General features: G+C 46.5%; 1 protein-coding gene across 1 annotated transcript in view; it reads left to right on the top strand.

Annotated features, from left to right (window-relative positions):
* The first annotated feature begins 905 nt into the window (after positions 1-905).
* The window catches only part of Traip (TRAF interacting protein), a 29,067-nt gene continuing 5,103 nt past the window's right edge, over positions 906-24,869 (top strand). The window contains exons 1-11 of the mRNA XM_050139672.1: positions 906-1,095; positions 10,283-10,340; positions 10,837-10,920; positions 13,342-13,381; positions 13,924-14,051; positions 15,578-15,672; positions 16,129-16,242; positions 17,066-17,153; positions 17,657-17,746; positions 18,161-18,249; positions 24,522-24,674. Coding sequence (XP_049995629.1) covers positions 998-1,095; positions 10,283-10,340; positions 10,837-10,920; positions 13,342-13,381; positions 13,924-14,051; positions 15,578-15,672; positions 16,129-16,242; positions 17,066-17,153; positions 17,657-17,746; positions 18,161-18,249; positions 24,522-24,674 — 1,037 coding nt within the window. The 5' untranslated portion in view covers positions 906-997. The remainder of the gene's footprint in view (positions 1,096-10,282; positions 10,341-10,836; positions 10,921-13,341; positions 13,382-13,923; positions 14,052-15,577; positions 15,673-16,128; positions 16,243-17,065; positions 17,154-17,656; positions 17,747-18,160; positions 18,250-24,521; positions 24,675-24,869) is intronic.

The raw sequence follows: 24,869 nt of genomic DNA on the forward strand, positions 1-24,869 counted from the left end.
GTTGATGCCTACTTCCTGTGAATACCTGTGCTTTCCACTTAGACCAAAAAGATTTCACTCTGTCTTCCCGGCTGGAGTCATGTATGTTTCTTCTGGGGGAGTAATACTGCTAACTATATCATTAGAATCCCTACGGAGACTTGCTTCAGCTCAGATGGGCTTTGCTGAACTCACCTGGGTTGCTTTCTCAGGGAGGACCTTAAATTATCTGATGTGGGAATAATAAAGAGGGTTTGTTATTTCCTGGTCTTTGAAGCATCTGTGCCTCCAAAATCATTATTCTACAGTCCCAGGCATGAGGAATCCTGGGAGATAAGAGCTAAATTACTGGCCCTAGTATCTACCTAATTTCAAGGGTTATTAGGTCATATTTGAATAAAGGCAAGGCTAGTGTAGTAGTGTTTTGATGGGTTGGGACTTAATGTGTTCATCTTTCCAAGACCATTCATAATAGAAGGCTGAGAAAGTGGGGGCCTTCTTCTGGTCTGCGAACTGTGGCTGCCGGCACACTATCACTTTTCATAACCTTGGGACCGTCATCCCTTTGCCTTGGGATGTCATTCTATGAGACTGCCCCGACGTGCAGCAAGAAGAGGTCTGGTTCGCTTTGCACTAGCTCTAGTTTGACACAATACTCAGTTTAGCAGGGATAGGGATCAGCCTGCGGCGTCACTGTTTTCCGCCCCAGTCCATCACAGGCCACTACTAGCAGAAATGGGGATCCATTCCTAGGAGATCCCAAAGAGCGGCCGCGCTAAGTCCCAGGATTCTGCACAGTTGGCGGGCCTCTTATCCCTGCTGATCCAGCGCTCCGCCCTGAAGTTTGTCCAATCAGAGCGAAGTAATCAGCTACGGTTGGTTGTCATGACTTCCGGTCCAGCACCGGAAGTTATGCAGTGGAGCGAAATTTGAAGGAAGTGGAGCCGCGGCAGTGCGGCCACCAAGCTGAATCTGTTGCAGTTTCACGGGCTGTCCTGGTCACTGGAGTCGAACTATTATGCCTATCCGCGCTCTGTGCACTATCTGCTCCGACTTCTTCGATCACTCCCGCGACGTGGCTGCCATCCACTGTGGCCACACTTTCCACATGCAATGGTGAGTAACAGCGGTGTAGGGTCCCCGTCGCGTGTCCTAGAGGCTATGGGGTATCGGGCCTAGAGGCAGGCCAGCCTCCGAACTCAGACAGGTGGTGACATTAGGGATGCCTCACGGAAGCTTTCCGGCCTGGGCCGAAGTGAACCAGGTGGAAGCGATAGCTGCCCGGGGTACGGTGAAAAGAGGTGCCTCTTTATTAACTTGTGCAAAGAAATGTGACTTTGAAACTGTTAGTCTGAGCGGAGATGAGATGAGCTTTTTTCCGCATTAACGAGCCCTTTTATTTCTTTGAGGCTCAACAAACAACCAGGTAGACTTCTGTCAACCCTTAAGGGTCTGTGTGGTTTGCTTGATGGCTGGGATTGTTTCTATCCAGAAGCATCTCATTGGCCAGATACCCTAGTGTATTCACCACTCCGGCAAACCCGGCCTAACTTGGAAAGGCAAGGAAGTGCCTTCCTGTTAAGGGGTCCTGATGCTCAGCTATCTTGTGAGTGGGGAAAGGGACCCTTTGCAACTGTGAACAGGCTGGTTCAAAGTTCCCAACAAAAGAGAAAATAAGGAAAAGCGTGGTCCTTTGGGATAGTGGGAAAGGACAGTATCCTGAACACTGCTGGATAGTCCTTCCAAAACTTTAAGACCATGTTATAGTCAGAAGTGTGACATATCCCAGGAAAGGGAGGGGAGGGGAGGGAAGAGAAGAGGAGGGGAGGGGAGGGTGGAGAGGCAGGAAGATCAGGAGGTCAAGGGTAGTCTCAGTTACACAGTGAGGTAGAGCCTGGACTTTCTGAGACCTTGTGTCAAAAGACAAAATCAAAAACACATGCTCAGGGAGTCATTGTATACTTAGAAGTCAGTCCTGCCACTAAAAGTACTTTCCATTACCTGTTCTCCCTAACCTTTAACCTGGAACTCTCCTGTGTATTTGCCATTGAGGTTTGTCTTTTGAAAGCATATTTGACTTTGAGAATCTGATTTAATGATCTTTGCATTTAACTGGACCTTTTAGTCCACTTAAAATGACACAATTATTCCAGGCAGTGGTGGCAGGTGGTGGCACACACCTGTAATCCCAGCAGTCAGAAGGCAGAGGCAGGCAGATCTCTGAGTTTACGGCCAGCCTGGTCTACAAAGTGAGTTCCAGGACAGCCAGAGATGTTACACAGAGTAACCCTGTCACGAAAAACAAAATTAAAAGACACAATTACTGATATTTAGATTGAATTTATCATGTTCAGTATTTTTTATTTTGTTCCATCTATTTTTGATTTTTTTGTAGTTTTGTTTTTGTTGTTTGTCTGTGGGTTTTTTTTGTTTGTTTGTTTGTTTTGGTTTTTCAAGACAGGTTTCTCTGTGTATCCCTGGCTATCCTGGAACTTTGTAGACCAGGGTAGCTTCAAACTCATGGATCTGCCTGCCTCTGCCTCCCAAGTGCTGGGATTAAAGGCATGCACCATCATATCCAGCTGTTTTATTTTTATTTTAAATTACATGTTCATGTGCATGTCTGTGTAGCTGTGTGCACACCAACTGCAGGTGCCCTTGGAGGCCAGAGACATCTGATCCAAGTGAGGCTGGAACTACACAGTTGTAAATTACCTGATGTGGGTATTGGAAACTGAACTCAGGACAGCTAAAAGAGCAGTACCAATGCGGACTCTCAACCACTGAGCCATCTCTCCAGTCTTTTTAAAACAAACAAGTCTTGCTGTGTGCAGCTTAGGCTAACCTGAATTTCCAGTTCTGTTTCTTCTGTGTCCTAGAGCTCAGATTGTAGGTGGGTGCCCGCCTCCATCCATGCCTTGTGCACAGAAGGCAAATGTTCTACCACCAGTCTGTATCCCAAGGCCTTGTATCTGGTTTTTGTTTGTTTGTTTCTTTTTTTTTTTTTTTTCTCGAGACAGGGTTTCTCTGTAGCTTTAGTGCTTGTCCTGGAACTAGCTCTTGTAGACCAGGCTGGCCTCGAACTCCCAGAGATCCGCCTGCCTCTGCCTCCTGAGTGCTGGGATTAAAGGCATGCGCCACCACTGCCCGGCTGTTTGTTTCATTTTTGAAACAGAGTCTTGCTAGGTAGCATTGGCTTGGCTGGTACTTGGTATCCAGCTCAGGCTAGCCTGGGATTCGTGGCAGTCCTCCTGCCTCAGCCTCCTGAGTGCTGGAATCGCAAGTGAGTGCCACTACTTGTGGCTTCCACTGATGTACATCATCTTATGTATAGTTGGCTGGCCTTGAACTTATTGTGTAGCCATAGATGACCCTGCATTCCTAACCCAAGTGTTGGAATACGTGAGTACCATCCATGTTTGGTGCTAGGGATTGACTTCAGGGCTTTGTGCATGCTGGGCAAGTACTCTATCCACTGAGTATTAGTCCAAGTCCTCCCTGCCCCATGTGTTTTGAATAAATGTTTCCTTTTTTTGAGACAGTGTCACACTATGTAGCTCTGGCTGGCTTTAAACTCAAAAGATATGCCTGCCTTTGCCTTCCGATTAATGGTTTTTTTTTGGGGGGGAAGGGGGTTTGGAATAGTTTTCCTCTACTGATAAATTGAAATGATGATACAGAGAGTTATTCTATGCCCTTTGCACAAGTTCTCCAGTATTCATATTTTTACAAAATGTTTGTGCAATTCTCCAAGCTAAGAAGTTAACACTGGTGCACTACTCTGATACTACAGAGTTTGAGTTTTACTGGTGTTTTTCCTTCATTAATGCTTTTCAGTTTATTCCAGGAGTCAGGCTAAGTTACCAGGCTGTATGCAGTTGATATATATAAATTGGTTTTTTTTGAGACAGGATTTCTCTGTGGTTTTGGAGCCTGTCCTGGAACTAGCTCTTGTAGACCAGGCTGGTCTCGAACTCACAGAGATCCGCCTGCCTCTGCCTCCCAAGTGCTGGGATTAAAGGCGTGCGCCACCACCGCCCAGCGTTGATATATCTTTTTAGACAACTCTGGTCTGTAACAGTTTTGGTGTTTTTGTAGATTTTGTTGTTTTATTTGTTTTAATGGTCTTGACACTTTTGAAGAGTCCAGTTGGTTATTTTGTAGATTGTCTCTTAATTTGAGTTTATAATGTCTTCTTTTCTCTTTAATTAATTAATTTTTATTTTATGAGCATTGGTGTTTTTGCCCACATGTATATCCTTGTGAGGGTATCAGGTCCCTTGAAACTAAGGTTGCAGACAGTTGTAAGCTACTGTGTGGATGTTGGGAATTGAACTCTGGTCCTCTAGAAGAGCAGTCAGTGCTCTTAACCACTAAGCTATCCTTCCAGCCCCCTTGTCACGTTTTCTTATAATTGGACTTGGGTTTAGGGGAGAGTACCACAGTGTGAGGTGCCCTTCTCCTGGCAACTTGTTGAGGGTGTGCCATTACATCAATATGCCTCATCTTTGGGGACCTTAACTTAGAGTCTTTGGTTAAGTTAGTATTGTCCAAGTTTTCCACTGCAAAGTTACTGTTTTTCTTCCAGTATTCTAGAGCAAGTTACGAGGTCCAGTTCACAATCAGCCAGGAAGGAAAAGTTTATTCAGTTATTTGGACTCATGGGTATTTATCTTAGCTTTTAATTATGGACCTTATGTTATTTATTTTAATGCTCCTGTCTCCTACCTCTGCCACCTTCTAACTTAATTGCTTTCTGTAGTTATAATTTGAACTAAGGGCCTTGCTCATGCTAAGTAGGTACTCTACCACTGAGCTACATCTCCATTCCCCCACCTACCTACCATCTTTCTGTGTGTGTATTGCTGGAGGCCATGGGAGTATACAGCAGGTGACAACTGGTATTCAATAGTCTGATCTACCAGATGAGTGACTCTCTGATGGGAGCCCCACTTGGTAAGGCTGGAGGTTCTCTGTAATTTTTCTCACGTGCCAATAATAACAGCTCTGGGTGTTTTCCCACTGCTTGTGTGTTTGTCTTGTGAAAATATTACATCTACTGGGCACACATATAACTGTGGATGATCAGGAAGATGATTTCTGCTTAACTATAATTTTGATGAATAGAAATTATTCATAAGGATATTTTTTATTACTTAGACTGATATAAGAAAGTAATAGTATTCTCAGTCACAAAGACAGCTAATTTTAGACTTCAGAATAAATTCAAAGCAAACTGGTTGCCCCTGGAGATGAATATCTAGTTGCCCTTAGAGACAAATATATTTCCCAGGTGTTTATTGCTGATTCAAGGTCAGAGCATGAGGCAACTTTAATAGACATAAGTGGCTCAGCAGTGGACTTTCTGCACGCACTCCCAACCTCAAGGTTCAGCCAACTATTTACTGTGTAAGTCCTGAGTTTCAATGTCACTTTCTGTCTGGGAACTCTGACCACTTAGAGCTACGTGTGTTACTCACTGGCCGGTCAGTGTGACATCCCTAGCCTGAGAGAAACTGTATGACCAGTATGGCTCTGTTTCTTTCTTTTTTTTTCTTTTGGATTTTCGAGACAGGGTTTCTCTGTAGCTTTTTGGTTCCTGTCCTGGAACTAGCTCTTGTAGACCAGGCTGGCCTCAAACTCACAGAGATCCACCTGCCTCTGCCTCCCGAATGCTGGGATTAAAGGCGTGTGCCACCACAGCCTGGTTTAGCTCCGTTTCTTATTGTTTATTCAAGAAGTGCTTGCTGCGTGACCCTGAGAATGCAGTTCATATTTGTCCAGAGCTTTTGGCTGTGAGAAGAAGCAGGATAAATGTAGGGAGAAGTAGGAGAGACCTGTGATGGAGAAAGAAGTGTTGTGTAGCTGTGTGGAGACAGAGATTTTTAGAAAGGGGTTTTTAAGATGAAGTAAAAGTGAAAGTTACCACTAGAAAGTGTGTGTTTCCTTATTTACCTCTTAGATAGAAGAGTCTAGCCCTCGTTGCGTTCCTGGATTTTTTATTTTTTATTTTTTGCCTCCAGAGCAGGCTTTCCAAAAGGCCACTGGTAGAGTGTGTGTGTGTGTGTGTGTGTGTGTGTGTGTGTGTGTGGTGTATTGCTGGGAGTCACTTGAGAACTAATAGGTATTCTACCACTGAGATACATCTTTAGCTTTTTGTTGTTGTTGTTGTTATTCTATTTTATTTTAAGTATGTGGGTGTTTTCCCTGCAGGTATGTCTGTGCACCATGAACATAACAGTATCTGTAGATCAGAAGAAGGTATCAGATATCCTGGAACTGGAGTTACAGACGGTTGTGAACCTCCATGTGGGTGCTGGGAATCAAGCCTAGGTCCTCTGGAAGAGCAGCCAGTGCTTCACACTCCAGCTCCAAGTCATTGGTTTTTTTAAATACTACTATTATATTATGTAGCAAGCCTGGCTTCAAGTTTAAACTCTTCCTTTCTTAGACTCTCGGGAGCTAAGTTATAGGCATATACTCCGATGCCTGGTTCTATTATTATTATTATTATTATTATATAGTATATTTTATAAAATTAACTATTTTAACTTAAATTTTTTTAAACTTTTTTTTTGAAGCAATATCTCACTATGTAGACCAGGCTGACCTTGAACACAAAGATCCACCTGAGTGCAGAAATTAAAGTTGTGTACCACCATACCTGACACTGTTGTAACCATTTTCAGGTGCTGATTGGTGACATTAAGTACATTTACAATGTTGTATAACCTTCAGTATCTATCACATGATAACTCTCCGTGTCCTCTTGTAGGCCCTGAACCCCTCTTCTGCACCTTCTGCCCCTGAGGTGCCTACTCTAGAGATCCCATATAGGAGGAGTCTTAATTCTTTGCCTGTTTGAGTCTGATGTACTTCACTTAGCATAATAATTCTAACATTCACCCATCTTATAGCATGCACCATAATTTTCCTTTTGTTGTGGTTAATATTAATTGTGTGTAAGAAAATGCCATATTTGTTTACATTCATTTGCTGATAGGCAGGCACTTCTAGGTTGTGCCTGCTTGAGTAGTGCTCCCATGAGTGAACTGCGGTACAAGGACCTGTCTGGGTCTCTGTTTCAGTTCCGTAGAACATATACCTGGGGCCGAGAGACTGGGCAGATGGAGATTCTATATTTAGGGTTTTTGGGACCTGGCATACTATCTTCTACAACTGTCTGCTTCTCTTCTTTCTGTCTTTGTCTCTCTGTCTCTCTCACATGTCTCTGTTGCACAAGCTGATTTCAAACACCATTTTATTATTTTTAGTGCTAGACATTGAACATATAGCCTGTTATATACTAACCCCATGCTCTATCTCTGAGCTAAATCTCTCTCTCTCTCTCTCTCTCTCTCTCTCTCTCTCTCTCTCTCTCTCTCTCACACACACACACACACACACACACACACACACACACACAATGTAGCCAACCTGTGCTACATAGTGAAAACTTGTCTAAAGTGTGTGTGTGTGTGTGTGTGTGATTCAAACCCAGGGCCTTGCACAAGTACTATCCCAGATAGCTATACTCGTAATCCTTCCCTTTTAATGATAGATGTCCTCCAAGTACTGCATACATCACATCGATTTTTGGTTTATTTTTTGTTTTTGTTTTTCAGTTGTGGCAAAATATGTCCATCATAAAAATTACCATCTTAATGATTTTAGGGCTGGTTCAGTGGTAAAGTGCTTGCCTAGCTTGCATGAGGCCAGAGGTTCCATTTCAGGTCACACACAGGCACACTTAAAACAGACATACACACACACACAAAAAAAAAAAACCAGACATACACAAAACCAACAAAAGAAACCTCAAGCTGGAGTAGTGACTAGCTCTCATCCCAGCACTCAGGAGGCTGAGATAGGAAGACCAGCCTGGGCTACAGCAGAACAACTTGAAGGTCACATAACTCAGTGCTGTTAAGCATTCACGTTTTGTACAGCTGTCACCACGGTTTTAAAATGGTTTTGTCTTCCCAGATTGACACGCGGCACTGCTTCAGTGGTCTCTGCCCTGAGGCCTGGTGACTGCCATTCTCCTTTCTGTCTCAATGAACTTGATTTCTCCAAGTACAGTTTGTCTTTTGTGATAGGTTCATTTCAGCTAACTTAGTGTCTTAGAGGTCCATTCATACTAATTAGAGCTTGCTTCAAAATTCTTTCTGCCAGGCTTTTGATGCTCCTATCTCAGGACTAGGAGGTGCGGCACAGCAGACCTCAAGCCGGAAGGTGGGAGCGATTGGGTTCAATCCTTAACATTGGGACAAAAAAATAACAGAAATCCTTATCTCAAGATTCTTAGTTTAGTGACTTCTGCAAAATTCTTTTAAGTCTTTTTTTTAATTTTATGTGCATTGGTATTTTGCCATGGGTATCAGGTCCTCTGGAACTGGAATTACAGACAGTTGTGACCTGCCATGTGGGTGCTGGGAATTGAACCCGGGTCCTCTGGAAGAGCAGTCAGTGCTCTTAACCCACTGAGCCATCTCTCCAGCCCCTGCAAAATTCTTGTTGCTGTCTAAGATTACATGTTCACAGCAGGGGTAAGGATAGTCTTTTTTGGAGGTAGGTGGCATTATTCCGCCTACCATTGTCTTTCTGGTGCTTTCATACATACGTGTGCCAGATTTTCTCAGAGTACCTTCTATGTCTTTTATCATATCTATATTTTTTTCATTTTTTTTGAGTTCTGTTGTCTTGTTTGCCATCCTCAAACCCAGGGTTTCCAACATGGTAGACGAATGCCCTATCACTGAACTGTATCTCTGCCCTTAGCTTTTTAACTTGGTTGGTTGGTTTTGTTGGTGGGTCTCTTGTAGCCGAGGTGGGCCTTAAGCTTACTATATAGGTGAGAATGACCTTGAACTTCTGATCTTCCTGCCTTTGCTTCCCAAATACTGGCTGGCTTGTTTGTTTGCTTTTGGTTTGAGACAGTATCTCACCATTGGGAGGCCTTTCATTGCCTTTCAAGCATCTAAGATACGGTGTGGGCCACCATACCTGGCTTCTTTTGTTTGTTTGTTTGTTTTTGTTTGTTTGAGGTAGCATCTCATTAAGTAGCCTTAATTGCCTCAGTTCAATTTGTTAGACCAGGCTGGCTTCAAACTCAGAAGTCTGCCTGCCTCTCCCTCCCAGGTACTAGGATTGAAGGTGTTCATCCCTGCACCTGGCCACACATCTGTGCAGTCGGAATTCAGGTCTAGGAGCGCGGTGTAGAAGTGGGAGGGCAGCTCAGTCCTGCGTGAATAAGGATCTAGGTTAGCTCTCCAGCTCTGCAGAACAAAGAGGATATTATCGGCATTAGAAATGTCACATGCTCTTCTGATTACCTGTCAGCACCCACACACTCCTAACGGTACCACTTTGCCTGTTTTTCCTTTTATACAGATGAGATCATGCAGAATATGCTTTTGTGCATGTGTCTAACTTCTCTTCATTATATTTTAATGATTCATTGATAATATGCTTCTTAGTTAACTATTCCACTTTTTCTTGTTAGCCTTAATTTTGTGTTGTACGTGGCCTTTGAATATATTTGTAGTTTTAAAAATGTATTTATAGGAAAGAATTGGCCGTAGGAAATGGTACCACTTTTCAAAGAGGAGTTTGTTTGTCTCTCATTCCTGGGGTGAAGAAGTCTGCCCCAAGTCTCTCTCTCTCTCTTTCTTCTCTTTCTTTCTCTCTGTATAATTCTCCTGCCTAATGCTAGGATTACAGGTAGGTACCACCACACCTGCAGGAGGCTGTTTCAGTTAATTTTTAAGACCTGAGTTTTGGCCAGGCGGTGGTGGTGCACACCTTTAATCCCAGCACTCGGGAGGCAGAGGCAGGCGGATCTCTGGGAGTTCGAGGCCAGCCTGGTCTACAAGAGCTAGTTCCGGGACAAGCACCAAAACTACAGAGAAACCCTGTCTTGAAAAAAACCAAAAAAAAAAAAAAAAAAAAAAAAAAACCTGAGTTTTGCTGGACTATACTGGTAAATTATGTAAATCTGGGTTGTGTAGCCCTTAGAGTTCTAACTTAAAGTAACAGAAGTTTCTAACAGAAGTTCTGCCTCCTGAGAGACTCTGAGTTTTGTCTGTCATGTACATTCTGCAGCCCAGATTGCAAAGAATAGCCTTTGGCCAAGCCTCCAAACCCCAAACCACAGCCAACCGAGCACTGTGCAGCCCTTACAGAAAGTCATTCCATTGCAGTCAGGCAGGTGTTGGGGCAAAGGGGTGCTAACAGCAGTGGCCATGTGACCTGTATCCCCAGCCATGTGAGGATTACTTGTCTTTTATTGTTTTCATTGTAGCCTAATCCAGTGGTTTGAGACAGCACCAAGTCGGACCTGCCCACAGTGTAGAATCCAGGTAAGGATGATGGAGTGTGGGTCTCAGCTAAAGACCTTCTTTCTAGAAAACAGGGATGGGGAAGACATCTCTGAAATAGAAATATTCTGACCTTTTTGCCCCCCTTGGTTTGAGGCCAGTTGGTTCTCACAGATGCCCATAAGTCACTCTGGAGGCTTACTTACACCCATGGTGTAACCTTCTCAGTTGTGCTTCTCTTGTGTGCATTTGGCCTCCTTCAGTGTTTAACAAATGTTCCCGTGCATAAAGTTGAAGAATCTTTTAAGCACTCATAAGTGTTGTCTGCAGCGACATGTCTTCAGCCACCAGCAGACCAGCAGTCCTGACTCTGGGTACGTGTAGAAAGAGGTCTTCTCACTCAAAAGGATATGTGCTGAAAAGTTAGGCCTGAGAGCAGGCCTGGCACATGTGGCCGGCAGCCAAAGCCACGGGTAATCTTTCCTCCTCACCTTTGACCTCACTCCACCGTTGTTCTCTGTCTTGTTCTCCCATCCAGGTTGGCAAAAAGGCTATTATCAATAAACTTTTCTTTGACCTTGCCCAGGAAGAGGAGAGTCTCTTGGATGCAGAATTCTTAAAGGTACCCAGGATTTATCTCATTCTATTGGATTCCAAACCTTCTAAGAGTTCACTTTTCACTTCCACTTGAGAAGGTGCCTAGAGTGTTAGATGGAGCTAGGCCTGTGGAACAAAGACTTGGCAGAGCTGTCAGGGTGAGGGCAGGTGGCTTTGAGACAGTCATCAGAGGCGTATACTATAAGAGGAAAGGGGCCCATGACTGAGAACTCCCCTTGGGCATTCAGGGCAATTTGGACTGGAGGATCACACGCCTCTCTGAAGGCCCTTGCCTTATGAAGGACTTCGAGGACTTCGAGCCTTCCTGCCCAGCATGCTTTTGTGCTGAACAGTTAGTGACACATTAAGAAATTCTTCCATTCTCACTAGTCAGGGAAGCTGTGTAAATCCACCATTCCTTAACCTGCCTGTGCCTCAAAGGTGCCTAGAGAACATGGTGTAAAGGCAGATGCCTGGGCCTTTCCAAACCCAGCCATAGAGGGCAAAGCCCCAGAAATCAAGATTTTTAGCCTGACTATGGGGAGGGTAACCAGGTTGCCTTCTATCTTCTCCTGTTTCCCCTCCAAATCTAAGATTTCCTTGTTTTGTGTGAGGGAGCTAGATTTTCAGGATGTCATGAGGAAAATTGGGTTGGGGTTTCCAAGTGCTTGCTGAATGCTAAGGGTTAATTTGCTGGGAATCTGTCAGATTACAACTCATTAGACCTTAGCCCCCTGGGCAATGTGATGTCCTTGGAACCTCCTTGCCTCAAAATGGTCGGAGCTTTTGTGTTTGGAGCCAGCCTGTTCATCGTCATGGTAACTGCTCCTAGTTTTAAGAGGTGTTCTCCCTGTGATGAAGACAACAAAGGCAGCTCCAGTCTTTTCAGCTTTCAAAGCCAAGTTTGTGAGACAGGGAGGCAGCATCTTGAATAGTTTGGAGCCAGGACTTCAAGGCATCCTGCTGAGGTGTGGAAGGACCTTGGAGAGATGGGAGCTGCAGCAGCCGGTGTTTGTTCGCAGGCAGATCTACCATTTCCATTCCCAATTGTGTGGTCTATGCTGCCCAATGCAGGAGCTCCTACTCCCAGAGCCCTGAGCTGGTAGTCAGGGGCTTACCACTGGTCATGTGAAATCCTGGGTCTTCTGATAACCTTTCAAAGGTGGTCTGGAGGAAAGTATGCCTGGAAGTGTGCTGTAAAAATCCTTGTTCTCCTGACTGTGGCTATAGGCATCTCTTGCTCCTAGAGGCATTGAGTTCTCCACACTCCCAAATGGGAGCTGGATGTAATTCTACCCCAGCTTCTCAGAGTCAGCCTGGAGCTTAGAGGGAGGTACACAAAGCAGGCAAAGCCCACGATGGAGAGAACTGGTGATGGTTCAGAGCGGAGTGGCCGTCTCTGTTCTGTGTCCCTTGTGAGTGCAGCGAGTATTCTGGGGCTGAGGGAGGCTACTGCTGGGCCAGGAGCCCTGGAAGCCTCTGCTCTTGACCAGCCAGCCAGCAGCCAAGCTTCACTTCCTGCGGGATTCACTATGTGCATCTCACCTACCTTTCTAAAAGGCTCAGAAAGGAGCTGGAGAGATGGCTCAGGGTTTACAGGCGCTGGCTGTTCTTACAAATGACAGGGCTTGGTTCCCAGCACCCACATGGGAATCTGACACCGTCTTCTGTCCCCAATAGGCAATGTGAATACATGATGCCCTGACATAAATGCAGACAAAACATTGATACACATAAAATAAAAATAATCTTTTTTAAAAAGATTATGTATATGAGTGCTGTGTCTGTCCATATGCTAGAAGAGGGCATCAGATTTCATTAATATATGGTTGTGAGCCACCATGTGATTGCAGGGAATTGAATTCAGGTCTCTAGAAGAGCAGCCAGTGCTCTCAACCTCTAAGCCACCTCTTCAGCCCAAAAGTAAATAAATCTTTTTAAAAAATGTCCCATGCCTGGCAGTGGTGGCGCATGCCTTTAATCAGCACTCGGGAAGCAGAAGCAGGCGGATCTCTGTGAGTTCGAGACCAGCCTGGTCTACAAGAGCTAGTTCCAGGACAGGCTCCAAAACGACAGAGAAACCCTGTCTCGTAAAACCAAAAAAAAATAAAAAATAAAAAAAAATAAAAAATGTCCCATATGCCTTAAATCCCAGCACTTGGGAGGCAGAGGCATGTGGATTTCTGTGAGTTCAAGGCCAGCTTGGTGTACATAATGAGTTCTAGGACAGCCTGAGCTATCTAGTGAGACTGTCTCAAAACAAACAAAGAAATCATAAACATAAAACAATGTGCATCTCTCTGTTGACTTGACCTTGAAGTGTATTGGGTCCTTTCCTGGACCAACAGTCTTCATTGATCCTGGGGCTCTGCACAGCCTTATGGGGGCCCATATGGAGGCTAGCTGAAATGTGTTCTTGTCATTTATTGTGTGTATTGTCTTGCAGAATGAACTGGACAGTATTAGAGCCCAGCTTTCCCACAAAGGTAAATTAACAAGCGACAAGAGGCCCTGGGAAGCCCCTGACTCGATTGTTGGAGAGAGGACCTAAGGGGAAAGCCAGATGTTCTTCCTCCTTTGTCTTGCCAGCCCTTATAACCAGCCAAAGAGCAGAAGGCGGCTGAAACTGTCCACCTGGGCCAAGGCAGCCTCTTTTCACTGTTTCAAACTTCTTGCCCAGGACCAGATTTGGCAGGGTCCTACCTGATGAGTTTGTATCTTCAGGGCTCAGATGCTGAGTTTAGCAGGGATTTGCTTGAGTTGTGTAATGATGAATTAATTAGAGCTGCAGGAGTGGGGAACAGTGAGATCTACCCAAATAGTTCACACAGGAAAAAGGAGAGCTTGTCTCTTAGGTGAAAGCCCTAGCTTAGTTTTCTTGGTGCATAGCGGAGAGAAAAGCAGGCCACCTAACTTTCAGGCCTCACCTTATTCTTACCTGGCTCAGGGATAAGTTGCTTAAATTCAAGGGTCAAGGTTGTCATGCATGGATGGGCCTTTGCCTTGCTTTTCTCTGCCCTTGCTCCAGAGAGGGAGAAACGGGACAGCCAGGCCATTATCGACACTCTACGGGACACATTGGAAGAACGCAATGCCACTGTGGAGTCCCTGCAGAATGCCTTAGAGAAGACAGAGATGCTGTGTTCCACTCTTAAAGTAAGTCCTCAGGGTCAGTGGGGAAGTATAGCCACAGTCCTGTGCTTGGAATACACAGTGATCTGCCTGCTCCTGCCTCCCCAAGTGCCGAGAGTAAATGTGTGCACCACCATCCCTAGCCTGCGTTCACAGCTCTAGTCAGATCTAATAGTTCTGCCTCAAAATATACCTTTGTTTAGACAGTGGTAAGGTGAAGGCAAATCTCTTCTTCCCAAGCCCCTTCCGTACCGTACCTATCAAGTTCATAAGAAAAGGGGCTATGATGGCTGTATTTGTAGATTTTGTACCAGGTAACAAGGCCTTGCCAGCACTTCACAGAGGGCCTGCTCAACGGAGACCTGAGTAGGCTGGGCTGTGTTTCTAAAAGTAGCTCCTACTCTACTGATGAGGCCAGTCTGAAGAATCTTCCATTAGGACTCTAGTCCTTGGCGGGGCTGCTCTCTGGAGCCGGATCAAACAGCATCCTAGGGAGGAGCAAAGGCCTTTGAAGTCCGCTGTGCCGAGCTGACCGAGCAGATCAAAGCCACAGAGCAAGCAGGCCTAGGCCCAGATGAATTTTGTATCAGCCTGGGTTCATGAGCCCCCTGCTCTCCAAGGGCCGTGAGGCGATTGATCTGAACTCACGATTGATATTCTAGTCTTGTAGGCAGGAGCAGCCCTTGCTGGGTGCCATTTGAAAGGGATAGGAGCCATCCTCATGAGCAGACAAGGCCCGAGGATATTCATTTTCTGTTTCTGCATCAATCACATGTCCTGCCCGGTGGGAGGGAACAAGCTAGCACCAGGTTGCAGAACATTCCCAGGCCAGAGATGGAGTGTCTCCGCTGAGGACAGTCCCTGACCTGGCTCTCCTATCCTATCCTTGGCGCTTCTTGTCCTTGTGTCTAGATGAGAGATGAGTTTGTGCTCTTGGCTTCTTCAGTCATATTATAGCAAGTATGTACCATGAGACCCAGACCATAGAATCTTGGCAGCCCACAGTAGGCCTGAGCCACTGAACTGTGCCTATAGCAAGGCGCATCTCCAGAGGTGAAGATACAGTGCCCTGAAGTGTCTTAGCAACAAAAGCGTAGGCCAAGTGAGAGCTATAGTGCAAAGCCTGGGTTGGGTTCCCAGCACTTCACAGGCACACACATGCACACATGCATGCGCACACACACACAGGTTGGCATGAGGGGGTTCCCAGCACTTCTCAGACACACACACAGAGAACACAGAATAGCTCAGCATGAGGAGCCCTTACTTACGGGTTTTATATCTTACGATTTGGAGATACATGTTTGTCAACATCTTCAAAAGATAGCCAGGTCCAGGTCTGGAGATGCACTCTGCTATAATCCCAGTACTTGGGGAGTAGAGGCAGAAGATCAGGGTTCATGGTCATCCTTGGCTACATAGTGAGTTCATAGGCAACCTGGGGTGTGCGAAACCCTGTCAAAAGCCAAAACCAACCAAACAAAAGGTGGTCTGCATAGCTCTCAGTGACTGTGGTTCCAAGGAGATGCATGGGTGTGCTTGCTCTCCAGAAACAGATGAAGTTCCTTGAGCAGCAACAGGATGAGACCAAGCAAGCTCGGGAGGAGGCCCGCCGACTCAAGAGCAAGATGAAAACCATGGAGCAGTGAGTTCATAGCTGGTTTCTGTACTGTGCTTTCACACTGGGGGCCCCTGGGAAAAGGGTGTGTTCTCAGAACTGCAGCTGGAAATGGGGTTTGGTCACCTTTGACTCATGTCCAGGAGCCTGTGGACACAGGTTTCCTCTCTTATCCTCTATGGCCCCTTAACTTCTTATGGGTACTCTTGTGCTGCGGCCAACAGTTGCCTGTGCCTGCCATGTTCCCCCCAGGGACCTCTCCACATGAAGGCCCTGCCCTTGAAGTCCCCTGTTAGCACCTCTTTTCCTCAGCAACATCCCTGGAGCTGAGCTCAGCTCTGCTGTGGAACCTTTCCTTGGGCACACCCACCTGCTAAAGCATCCTAGCAGCCCAGGCTGTTGCCATAGCAACGGCAGCAAAGGGAGGCAGACTAACCATCAGCCTCCAGATTTCAAATGCCGTGGGCCGGGAATGTTTTTCAGGATTGAGCTCCTGCTCCAGAGCCAGCGGTCTGAGGTGGAGGAGATGATCCGAGACATGGGTGTGGGACAGTCGGCGGTGGAGCAGCTGGCTGTGTACTGCGTGTCCCTCAAGAAGTATGTAAGGCCAAGAACTAGCTATGATTCCCCAGATTTGTATATCTGCTGCCATCTTCTGTAAAGCAGATGGTATGAAGAACAATTTCTAGAACCATATTGTCGTAGGGTAAACTCCAGCTCTTAGGCTGCTTTGGAGGTCTCTCTGATTTCCACTTTCTTGCATGGAGATAGAGACTTACCTTAGAATTGCTAGGAGAACAGAGTGTGGATTCTAAGTGTTTCTGTTTTGTTTTGTTTGAGACAGAGTTTTTCTGTAGCTTTGGAGCCTGTCCTGGAACTAGCTCTTGTAGACCAGGCTGGCCTCGAACTCCTAGAGATCACCTGCCTCTGCCTCCTGAGTGCTGGGATTAAAGGCCTGCGCCACCATTGCCCGGCTCACAGTGTGGTCTCTGAGAAACTCATGCAGCTCCCAACTGTGAGCCCCTCTCGGTATCCGAAGTCTGTTTCCCATCAGCACTGTTCTGACCCCGTGTGGCTTTGATGAGAAACTGCCCGTATTCTCCAGTATGATGATGTGAAGTTGGGAGAAAGGAGCCATTTGACTGACAGGCACAGAGAATTCAAATGCCTCCATTTGGGGTGTAGGGAGCCCCCTAGTGAGGCCAGAGCTCCTTGCATGTTCTCTCTAATCACAGTTCCTGCAGGACAAGAGAGGACAGTTTTTGTTTCCTGACCTCAGTAAAATCTATGCAGACCTGCCAGGGGCCACCAGGACAGAGGAGACTGAGAAGGACTAAGGCTCTGAGCGAGGCCTTTGTTAGGTGGTGCTGTGGTGTCAGGGTGTACTGTCCTGACATCTTTCCTCATGGCCACTTTGCAGAGAGTATGAGAATCTGAAAGAAGCACGGAGGGCCTCAGGAGAGCTGGCTGACAAGTTGAAGAAGGACCTGGCCTCCTCTAGGAGCAAGGTAACTGACGGGGGACAACAGGGAAAGGAGACGCCGGTCTTCGTTTGTCGTGTTCACCTGGGTCTCCTGAGCTAGGCCATCCAGCCCGACTCCAGTGGGCTAGTGGAGGTGGCCTATAGACATTAATTACTAGTTTTTACTGTTCATTGTCTCTGCCTCTGTGGCTTGTGTCCTTGGGGGGCCAATTCATGGAGCTATGCCCCCACCACACGCTTATGCTACCTCTTGCTCTTCTTGGTCCCTAGGCACATTTTTAGCTGGCTTGGAGAGCACGGTCCTCAAGTGTGACAGCTTCAGAGGTCTTTTACCCTATCCCAAATGTGAGGGTTCTTGGGCCAGCTGTTCCCAGGCAGCTCAATGTGTATATACCTGGTTGAGCCTGTCCGCAAGGGTCTGGGGTTTCTCTCATCCACGTAGTTTCTTTTAGAGTACCCTGACCATCCACTGGGTGGCAGAAGGTAGAGGACAGGCCATGTGGACCCACCGGTTGTTATTTGTTGCAGCTGAAGACTGTCTACGCTGAGCTGGATCAGGCCAAGTTAGAACTGAAGTCAACCCAGAAGGATTTACAGAACGCTGACAAGGAGATCGCGGTGAGACTCCTGGCCTTGTGAGAAGGGGAGACGGGGTTGTTTATGTGCCTCCAAGAGTAGCACTGGACTGTTTCTGCCCGGGAATCTGTATACCAGTCAGGGGTGGTGGTTCTGGGCTCTTTTTATCCTCCTGGGTCAAGGAGGTGGGTCAGGATATGTGCCTAGCCCTCATCTGGCCTACAGCTTGTGGCTCCTCAGCAGGGGGCCAATACAATAGCACCGTGGATCTTCCTTTATGATCTGCTGAGATCCTACCTCCAAGGTTCCTCATCCCCAGAGCAAGGACTTTCCCAAGGAGGAGTTCTGAAGGCTGGTGTTGGGCACTTAGCCCTTGCTCTGTTCCCAGGACCCTTCCCACAGGTGTTGTCCTCGGTACCTCAGCCTTTCTCTCACGTTTTTCTCCATTTCCTCCAGAGCCTAAGAAAGAAGCTAACGATGCTACAGGGAACCTTGAACCTGCCTCCGGTGACCAGTGAGACTGTCAGCCGCCTGGTTTTGGAGAGGTTTGTTAGCCTTCTGGGGTGATGCAAGGATCCTCAGCTGAGAGAGCCTTTATGCATGGCTTTGGTGAGATAGGTAGTGTTTGTGGACTTTTTGGCCAGAAAGCCAGCCACCAGCTTTGAGAAAATTTAGGATCTGATAAGGAAAGGTTAGAGAAGGCCTTTGAGTAGTCTCAGGATGGGGCAGGAGCCTGGCAATCTTGGTATATCCTGGAGTTTCTTACCACATGCATCTTTCTGCCCCCATTCCTGAAACAAACCTGAAAGCACTCGCTCTCAAATAACTCCCTCTTGACTGGACCTTGGTGGCATACAACCTTTAATCCCAGCACTCAGGAGGCAGAGGCAGGTGAATCTGTGAGTTCCAGACCAGTCTAGTCTGCAGAATGAGTTCTAGGACAGGCTCCAAAGCTACAGAGAAACCCTCTCTCAAAAAACCAAAATGAATGAATGAATGAATGAATGAATGAATATAAAATTATTTCCTCTGGTTCAGGAATGTGTGCTTTAAGGTGGCCAGCAGAGGGAGCCAAAAGGCAAAGACCCAGGGATTGGTGTCCCTACCAGGAACAAGTTAATCTGAGTTTTCGCAGAACCAGGCTGGCTAGGAACATCCTCAAGGCTGTCTTCTTCCCACTAGAGGACCCAAGCAGATTAAAAATCACTGTCAAGGACCCAGAGTTTTTCAATATCTTTTGACAAATCAATATGCCCCTCTTCTTGCCTGTGAAATTCATACATTCATTGTCTTCCAGCACTCCACTTTGTTCCTGGACACTGTGCCCCTGACTCCACATCATAGAGCCTGGATACTGGATCTTGGGACATTGATGGAACTGGTTTAGACTTAAGTGGTTTCTTAGAGTCCTGCAGTGTCACAGCCATAAGAGAACACTTCTTCCTGCTTCTGCCTGTGCCCCAGCTCTTTCCTCACTAAAGGCTCTGTTGTCCTGGCCAGCCTCCTCTACCAGATAGCACTTGAAGTGTGTGTGTGTGGGGGGGGTGTATATGTGTATGTGCATGTGGAAGCCCCAGGGTCTTGGGAGAGAGAGAGCACGTGTGTGCTTGCCTGCGTGTGTGTGTGTGTGTGTGTGTGTGTGTGTGTGTGTGTGTGTGCGCGCATGTGAAGTCACAGGCCTACACCGAATGTCTTCTTGGACCACTTTGCAGTATGTATGTACATGTGGTCGTGCATGTCACACTGGATGTGGAGGTCAGAGCACAACTCTGTGGAGTCAGTTCTCTCCTTCCACCTTTCCATGGGTTGAGGGATCTAACTCAAGTGCCAGACTTGTGCAGCAAGTGCCCTTATCCTTTGAGCCTCCTCATTAGCTATTATTGTCCTCAGCATCTCTCTGGAGCCAAACTTACCTGCCTGTTCCAGTTTAGGTTGGACTGAGAGCTGTGGAAATATGATAGATGCCTGATCTGCTATTGTCCACTATCGGGTTGACAACCCAGTATGCACTGTTCCTGAACCTTCCTCCCACCTCATCCAGCATTGGCCATTCCTTCTCTGAGGTCCCATGTAACATGAGGGTCTTGTCAGGAGCTTAAGCAAGTATAGTATGCGCCCTTGGGGGAATGACAGTCTCAGAAACCATCCACTGTAGAAAAAAACTTTAGAGCCCAAGCTGCCTCAAGACTGGGGATACAAAATCTTTCGTTAGACTATCCACAGTCTCCTGATGGTGCTCCCTCTAGCTTCTAGTCCGTGAACCTCAGGTCCTCCCACACAGTTGTGAGAAAAACACAAGCACATGGGCCACCTCTAGTTCCTAGGGACTTTGCTTTTACTACCCAGGTTTCTCTGTGCCCTATATTCCTATAATAGGTGTGCCTGCTGCATGCCAGCTCCCCATTCTCTCTCCTTTTTTTTTTTTTTAATTTAAATTATTTTTTGAGACAGGGTTTCTCTCTGTGGCTTCACAGACTGTCCTGGAACTTGCTCTGCAGACTAGGCTGTCCTCGAACTCACAGAGATTCACCTGTCTCTGCCTCCCGAGTGCTGGGATTAAGTCGTGTGCCACCACTGCCCGGCTCCTCTCCAACCTCTTGAGCCTTGTTTTAGTAGGATAATTAGCTGGGGGGTTAGATGATTAGCCAAACCTGTGTGTCCAAAGCCAGGCTGGGCTACTCATCAAGTTGTATCCAGGATGATTGAACTCCCCTTTTTCACCATATTTTTCTAGGTATGAAAACTTGGGTAATAATACTGTTGCATTTAGCATTAGCCCTTAGAACTTGGCTATAACTAGTTTATCCTGAATTCCAGGTTCTCTCTTCTTGGGCCCTAAGATCTAAGAGCTCTTGGCTCCTTGGGAGCAGCCTTTCCGGTTTCTTTATGCTCTGATGGCGTAACTCTTAGAACTACAAGTGCCTTTGTCTCTCTCCCTTAAGAACTGACTTGTTGCTGGGAAGAATCTTTTTTTTAAAGATTTATTTATTACATATACAGTGTTCTGCCTGCATGTGTCCCTGCAGGCCAGAAGAGAGCACCAGATCTCATTACAGATGGTTGTGAGTCACTATGTGGGTGCTGAGAATTGAACTCAGGACTTCTAGGAAGAAGCAGTCAGTGCTCTTAACTGCTGAGCCATCACTCCAGCTTGGGAAGAATTTTAAACTTTCCTAGTCTGTATGAAATGTACAGACACATTCATGAAACAACCATTTAAATCTGAAGGAGGAGAAATCCAGGCAGAGAAGGTGGAGAGTTCAAAGTCCCTGAAGCATTGCTAAGGTGGGTTTGGAGGAGAGAGGTGGGTAGCAGGTGTGCCAAATCACTGCGAGCCTTCACAAGTCAGCCTTGCAGGTGGAGATTTTATCCTAGGAGCAGTAGGAACTGTTGAAAATGTTTCTGGAAGATAGCTCTGAGGGCCTGGTCCATATCTCTTATTTTCATCTCATCCTCTGCTAATGATTTCTTGAACAGTGCCTCAGTTTTCAGACCTGCCTAATGCCTTGTAGCCTCCACCTGTGAAGTCTGGCTCCTTCGTCAGGCTCACATAGGGGACTAGCCATGCTCTCTCTCTCAGGATTTTGTGGAAGACTCTGGGTGTTATTGATTATGCCCGTTTCATTTGTCATGGTGGGGTTACCCTTTGCTTCTGTCATCATGTTTTAAAGATTTACTTATTATTTATATAGGTGCTTTGCATGTGTGTCTGTACACCAGAAGAGGGCTTCAGATTGTGAACTGCCATGTGGATGCTGGGAATTGAACTCAGGACCTCTGGAAGAGCAGTCAGTGCTCTTAACCTCTGGGCCATCTCTCCAGCCCCCATTATTTTATATTTTTGAAACAGAGTCTCATATAGACCAGGCTGGTCTCCAATGCACTATGTAGCTGAGTATGACCTTGAACTCCTTATCTTCTTGGCTCTACATCCCAAGTGCTAGGGATATAGGCTTGCACTACCACATCTGATTTCTGTAGACTGGGATTGAGCCCAGGGCCTCATACATGCTAGGCTGGCACTATGCCAACTGAACCATGTTCCCGGCCCTGCTTGTCATTTTAGGGCAGCCTCAGGAGGTAGCCCTGTCTTTAACCTTGCCAGACCTGGCCTTGTTAGGTCTGAGGAGAACCTGAAGGAAGGCAGGGGCAGCTCCAAGGGACCTTGCTCTTTTTTTCCCTCAGGAGTTTAGCAAGGCTGCAGCACAGTCCTTAGCCCGCCGGGGTGCCCATCTGAGGAAAGGAGGCCATAGAGCTCATGGGCTCTAAGGGCTTCTAAATTCTGGGCTAGTGGGACCTTCATTTGCAGGACTGATAGGAGGTATGAGTTCAGGAAAGAGGTGTTGACAGCCTCTGTGCCACACAGTAACATCTGCCTAGGGCTTTGGCCCTGGCTTAGACAAGAGGGCTTTGAATCTCTTGCCTCATTTCCCGAGGCCTCTGTCATGAAGCTGTGTAAGTTGGCCATAGGTGATTGTCTCAGAGGTAATAGAATCACTCAGAGTGCCTCAAGCCAGGCCTTCACTATAGCAATGGAGTCCTAGGCTCTCCACAGAGACTAGGCTCTCCCTCCATGTGTTGGAGAGATACGAGTTAGGGATGAAAGAAAGGGAACCAGACTTCTATTTGCAAAGGAAGAAGATACCAGAAAAGATTGGAACAGTCTGAGAGAACAAGAAAATATGTCCTTATGAGCTTCGTGTTGGAATGAGAGAGACAGTGTGAGCCTCCTGAGTCTTGGGTTTAGTGTGGTAGATAGTACATGAAAAGACCAGCTTGACTTGAGCCAAGGTTGAGCATGTACCATGGGTACCACTGGTAAGACTCGGGGGATGGTAGTGCCAGGCTAGGCCTGTCTCTCCAGTTTGCTTTTCCTTCCTTAGCCTAAACTTGCTGGAGTTGGTAAGCAATTACAGAATGGTGCTGATGAACGGAGGAAGAAGCTTCCCAGAATGCTTATCCAGCCAGATTTGTAGGTAGCTCCCTTTCCTCTGGTCTGCACACCTCGGCACGCACAGGGCTGACGTGTAGCAACCAAGGGAAGTCCCTGGGGAAAATGTCCTTTGATCTGTCCCTGCCATTCCTCACAGTTCTCCCCAGACCTTGGAAGCTGGAAGGTACTGCCAGGGTTGTCTGGCAAGGCTAGAAAATTTTACTTGGCTGCAGTTTTCTAAAAGAGTGAGGACCAGGGGCTGGAGAGATGGCTCAGAGGTTAAGAGCACTGCCTGCTCTTCCAAAGGTCCTGAGTTCAATTCCCAGCAACCACATGGTGGCTCACAACCATCTGTAATGGGGTCTGGTGCCCTCTTCTGGTCCACTGGCATACACACAGACAGAATATTATATACATAAAAAAAAAAAAAGAGTGAGGACCATGCTCTCATTACAAAAGTAGAAAAGTGGAGAATTTGAAAACTATGAGCTTAATTGCAGAGGGAGTTGGACATATGGTGTGTTTCCTTCAAGTCTTTTTTCTGCAGGAGGTATATGGAGGATGGGGTATCCCAAATCATGTAATTGTACAGACATATATATTGTTTTGTTTTGTTTTTTGAGACAGGGACTCTGTGTAGTCCTGACTATCCTGGAATTCACTATGTTGACCCGGCTGGCCTCAAACCCACAGAGATCCGCATGCCTCTGGCCCCTAAGGACTGGAATTAGAGGTGTGTGCCATAATGCCTGGCTTGTACGTGCGTTTATTTTTATATTTTTTTTTCTCTTTTAGGCAGTCTCAATATATAGCTTAGTCTTGCTAGCCTCAAACTTATGCATCTCAGGCAGGCTTTGAACTCATGATCTTCTTTACTGGGATCATAGGTGTGTGGTATCACATTCAGCTTTTATATTGCTTTTTAAGTTGCCCATAGGGGTATTTTTCCATGTTAGTAAAGTTACTCTTGAGAACACCATCTAGTGTCTTCGTCATTGTCGACTCCTGAAGTATCAGACCACTAGCATACTGTTTGCTGTGATAAGTGGCAACATCCTCACATCTGTAGTTAGTGGGGGCAGGGTTTCTCTGAGTAACAGCTCTGGCTGTCCTGGAACTTGCTTTGTAGACCATGCTGGCCTTGAACTCACAGAGATCCATCTGCTTCTGCTTCTTGAATGCTGGGATTAAAGGCATGTGCCACCACCACCCAGCATCTAAATGGCTTCTTACACTGAATTCTGAGAAAGGAGTATGTCAATCAAAGGGAAACAACCCTTTCTTTCATTCGGTTAAATTTTTTTATTATATGTAAGTGTGTGTGCATGTTTTGCATGGCATACATGGAGCGGTCAGAAGGTAACTTGTGGGAGTCAGTTCTTCCACCATGTGGCTCCTGGGGATCAAACTCAGGTCATCAGGCTTGGCCCTTACCCACCAATGGTCACATGACTGCAAAGGCTGAAGCCAATTGGTTTATTCTGTAGAGATTAGGTCTCTCTCTGAGGTGACACTGAGTCAGGGGTGGGCTTTAGGAACCCTTGGAGCTGAGCTGTCTCTCCTCTTCTGTTTCTTCTTTTTAATGTTTTGCTGTTGTTGTTTGTATGTGTGCGTGCATGTGTGCATGTGTGTGCATGGATATGTTTAGGTGTGTGTGTACCGTAGCGTGCAAGTGGTATCAGAAGACAACTGGAGGGATTCATTTTTCTTCTTCCACCATGTAGGTCTGAGGATTGAACTCAGGGCTTCGGGCTGGGAAACAATAGCCTTTACCAGCTGAGCCATCTCACTGGGCCAAGTTGAGTTGTCTTTGATACTTGAGGAGTTGTGATCTCTCTGAGTTGTCATCGAAGTTCCAAGTAACAAGATCATCTCTACCTTTAGCCCAGCCCCTATGGAGATGCTGAACCCGAAGCTCCACCGACCATCCTTTGGTGATGAGATTGACTTCAATGCTACCTTCGATGTGGATACCCCTCCAAGCCAGACCTCCAGCTCCCAGCACCACTCCAAGAAACCCTGCCTGGAGAGGGCCTGGTGAGTGTTGGTCCCTGGCAGAGCTAAGCCATCTGTAGGTCCTGCCCTGAGAGCCCTGAGTAGTCAGTGAGGCTGCTCAGTAGAATGCAGCTTTGGTTTGAGCTTCCTCTTCCTCCTTGTCCTGAGCGCTTACTGTGTCCAGTCCTTCTGCTTGTTTCATTCATTCTAGTCATCCTCAAGACGATGTTGGCATGG

The sequence above is a fragment of the Alexandromys fortis genome, unplaced genomic scaffold (genome assembly GCF_014885135.2).
Source record: "Alexandromys fortis isolate MF-2015 unplaced genomic scaffold, M_Fortis_MF-2015_v1.1 scaffold_36, whole genome shotgun sequence".
Lineage (NCBI taxonomy): Eukaryota > Metazoa > Chordata > Mammalia > Rodentia > Cricetidae > Alexandromys > Alexandromys fortis.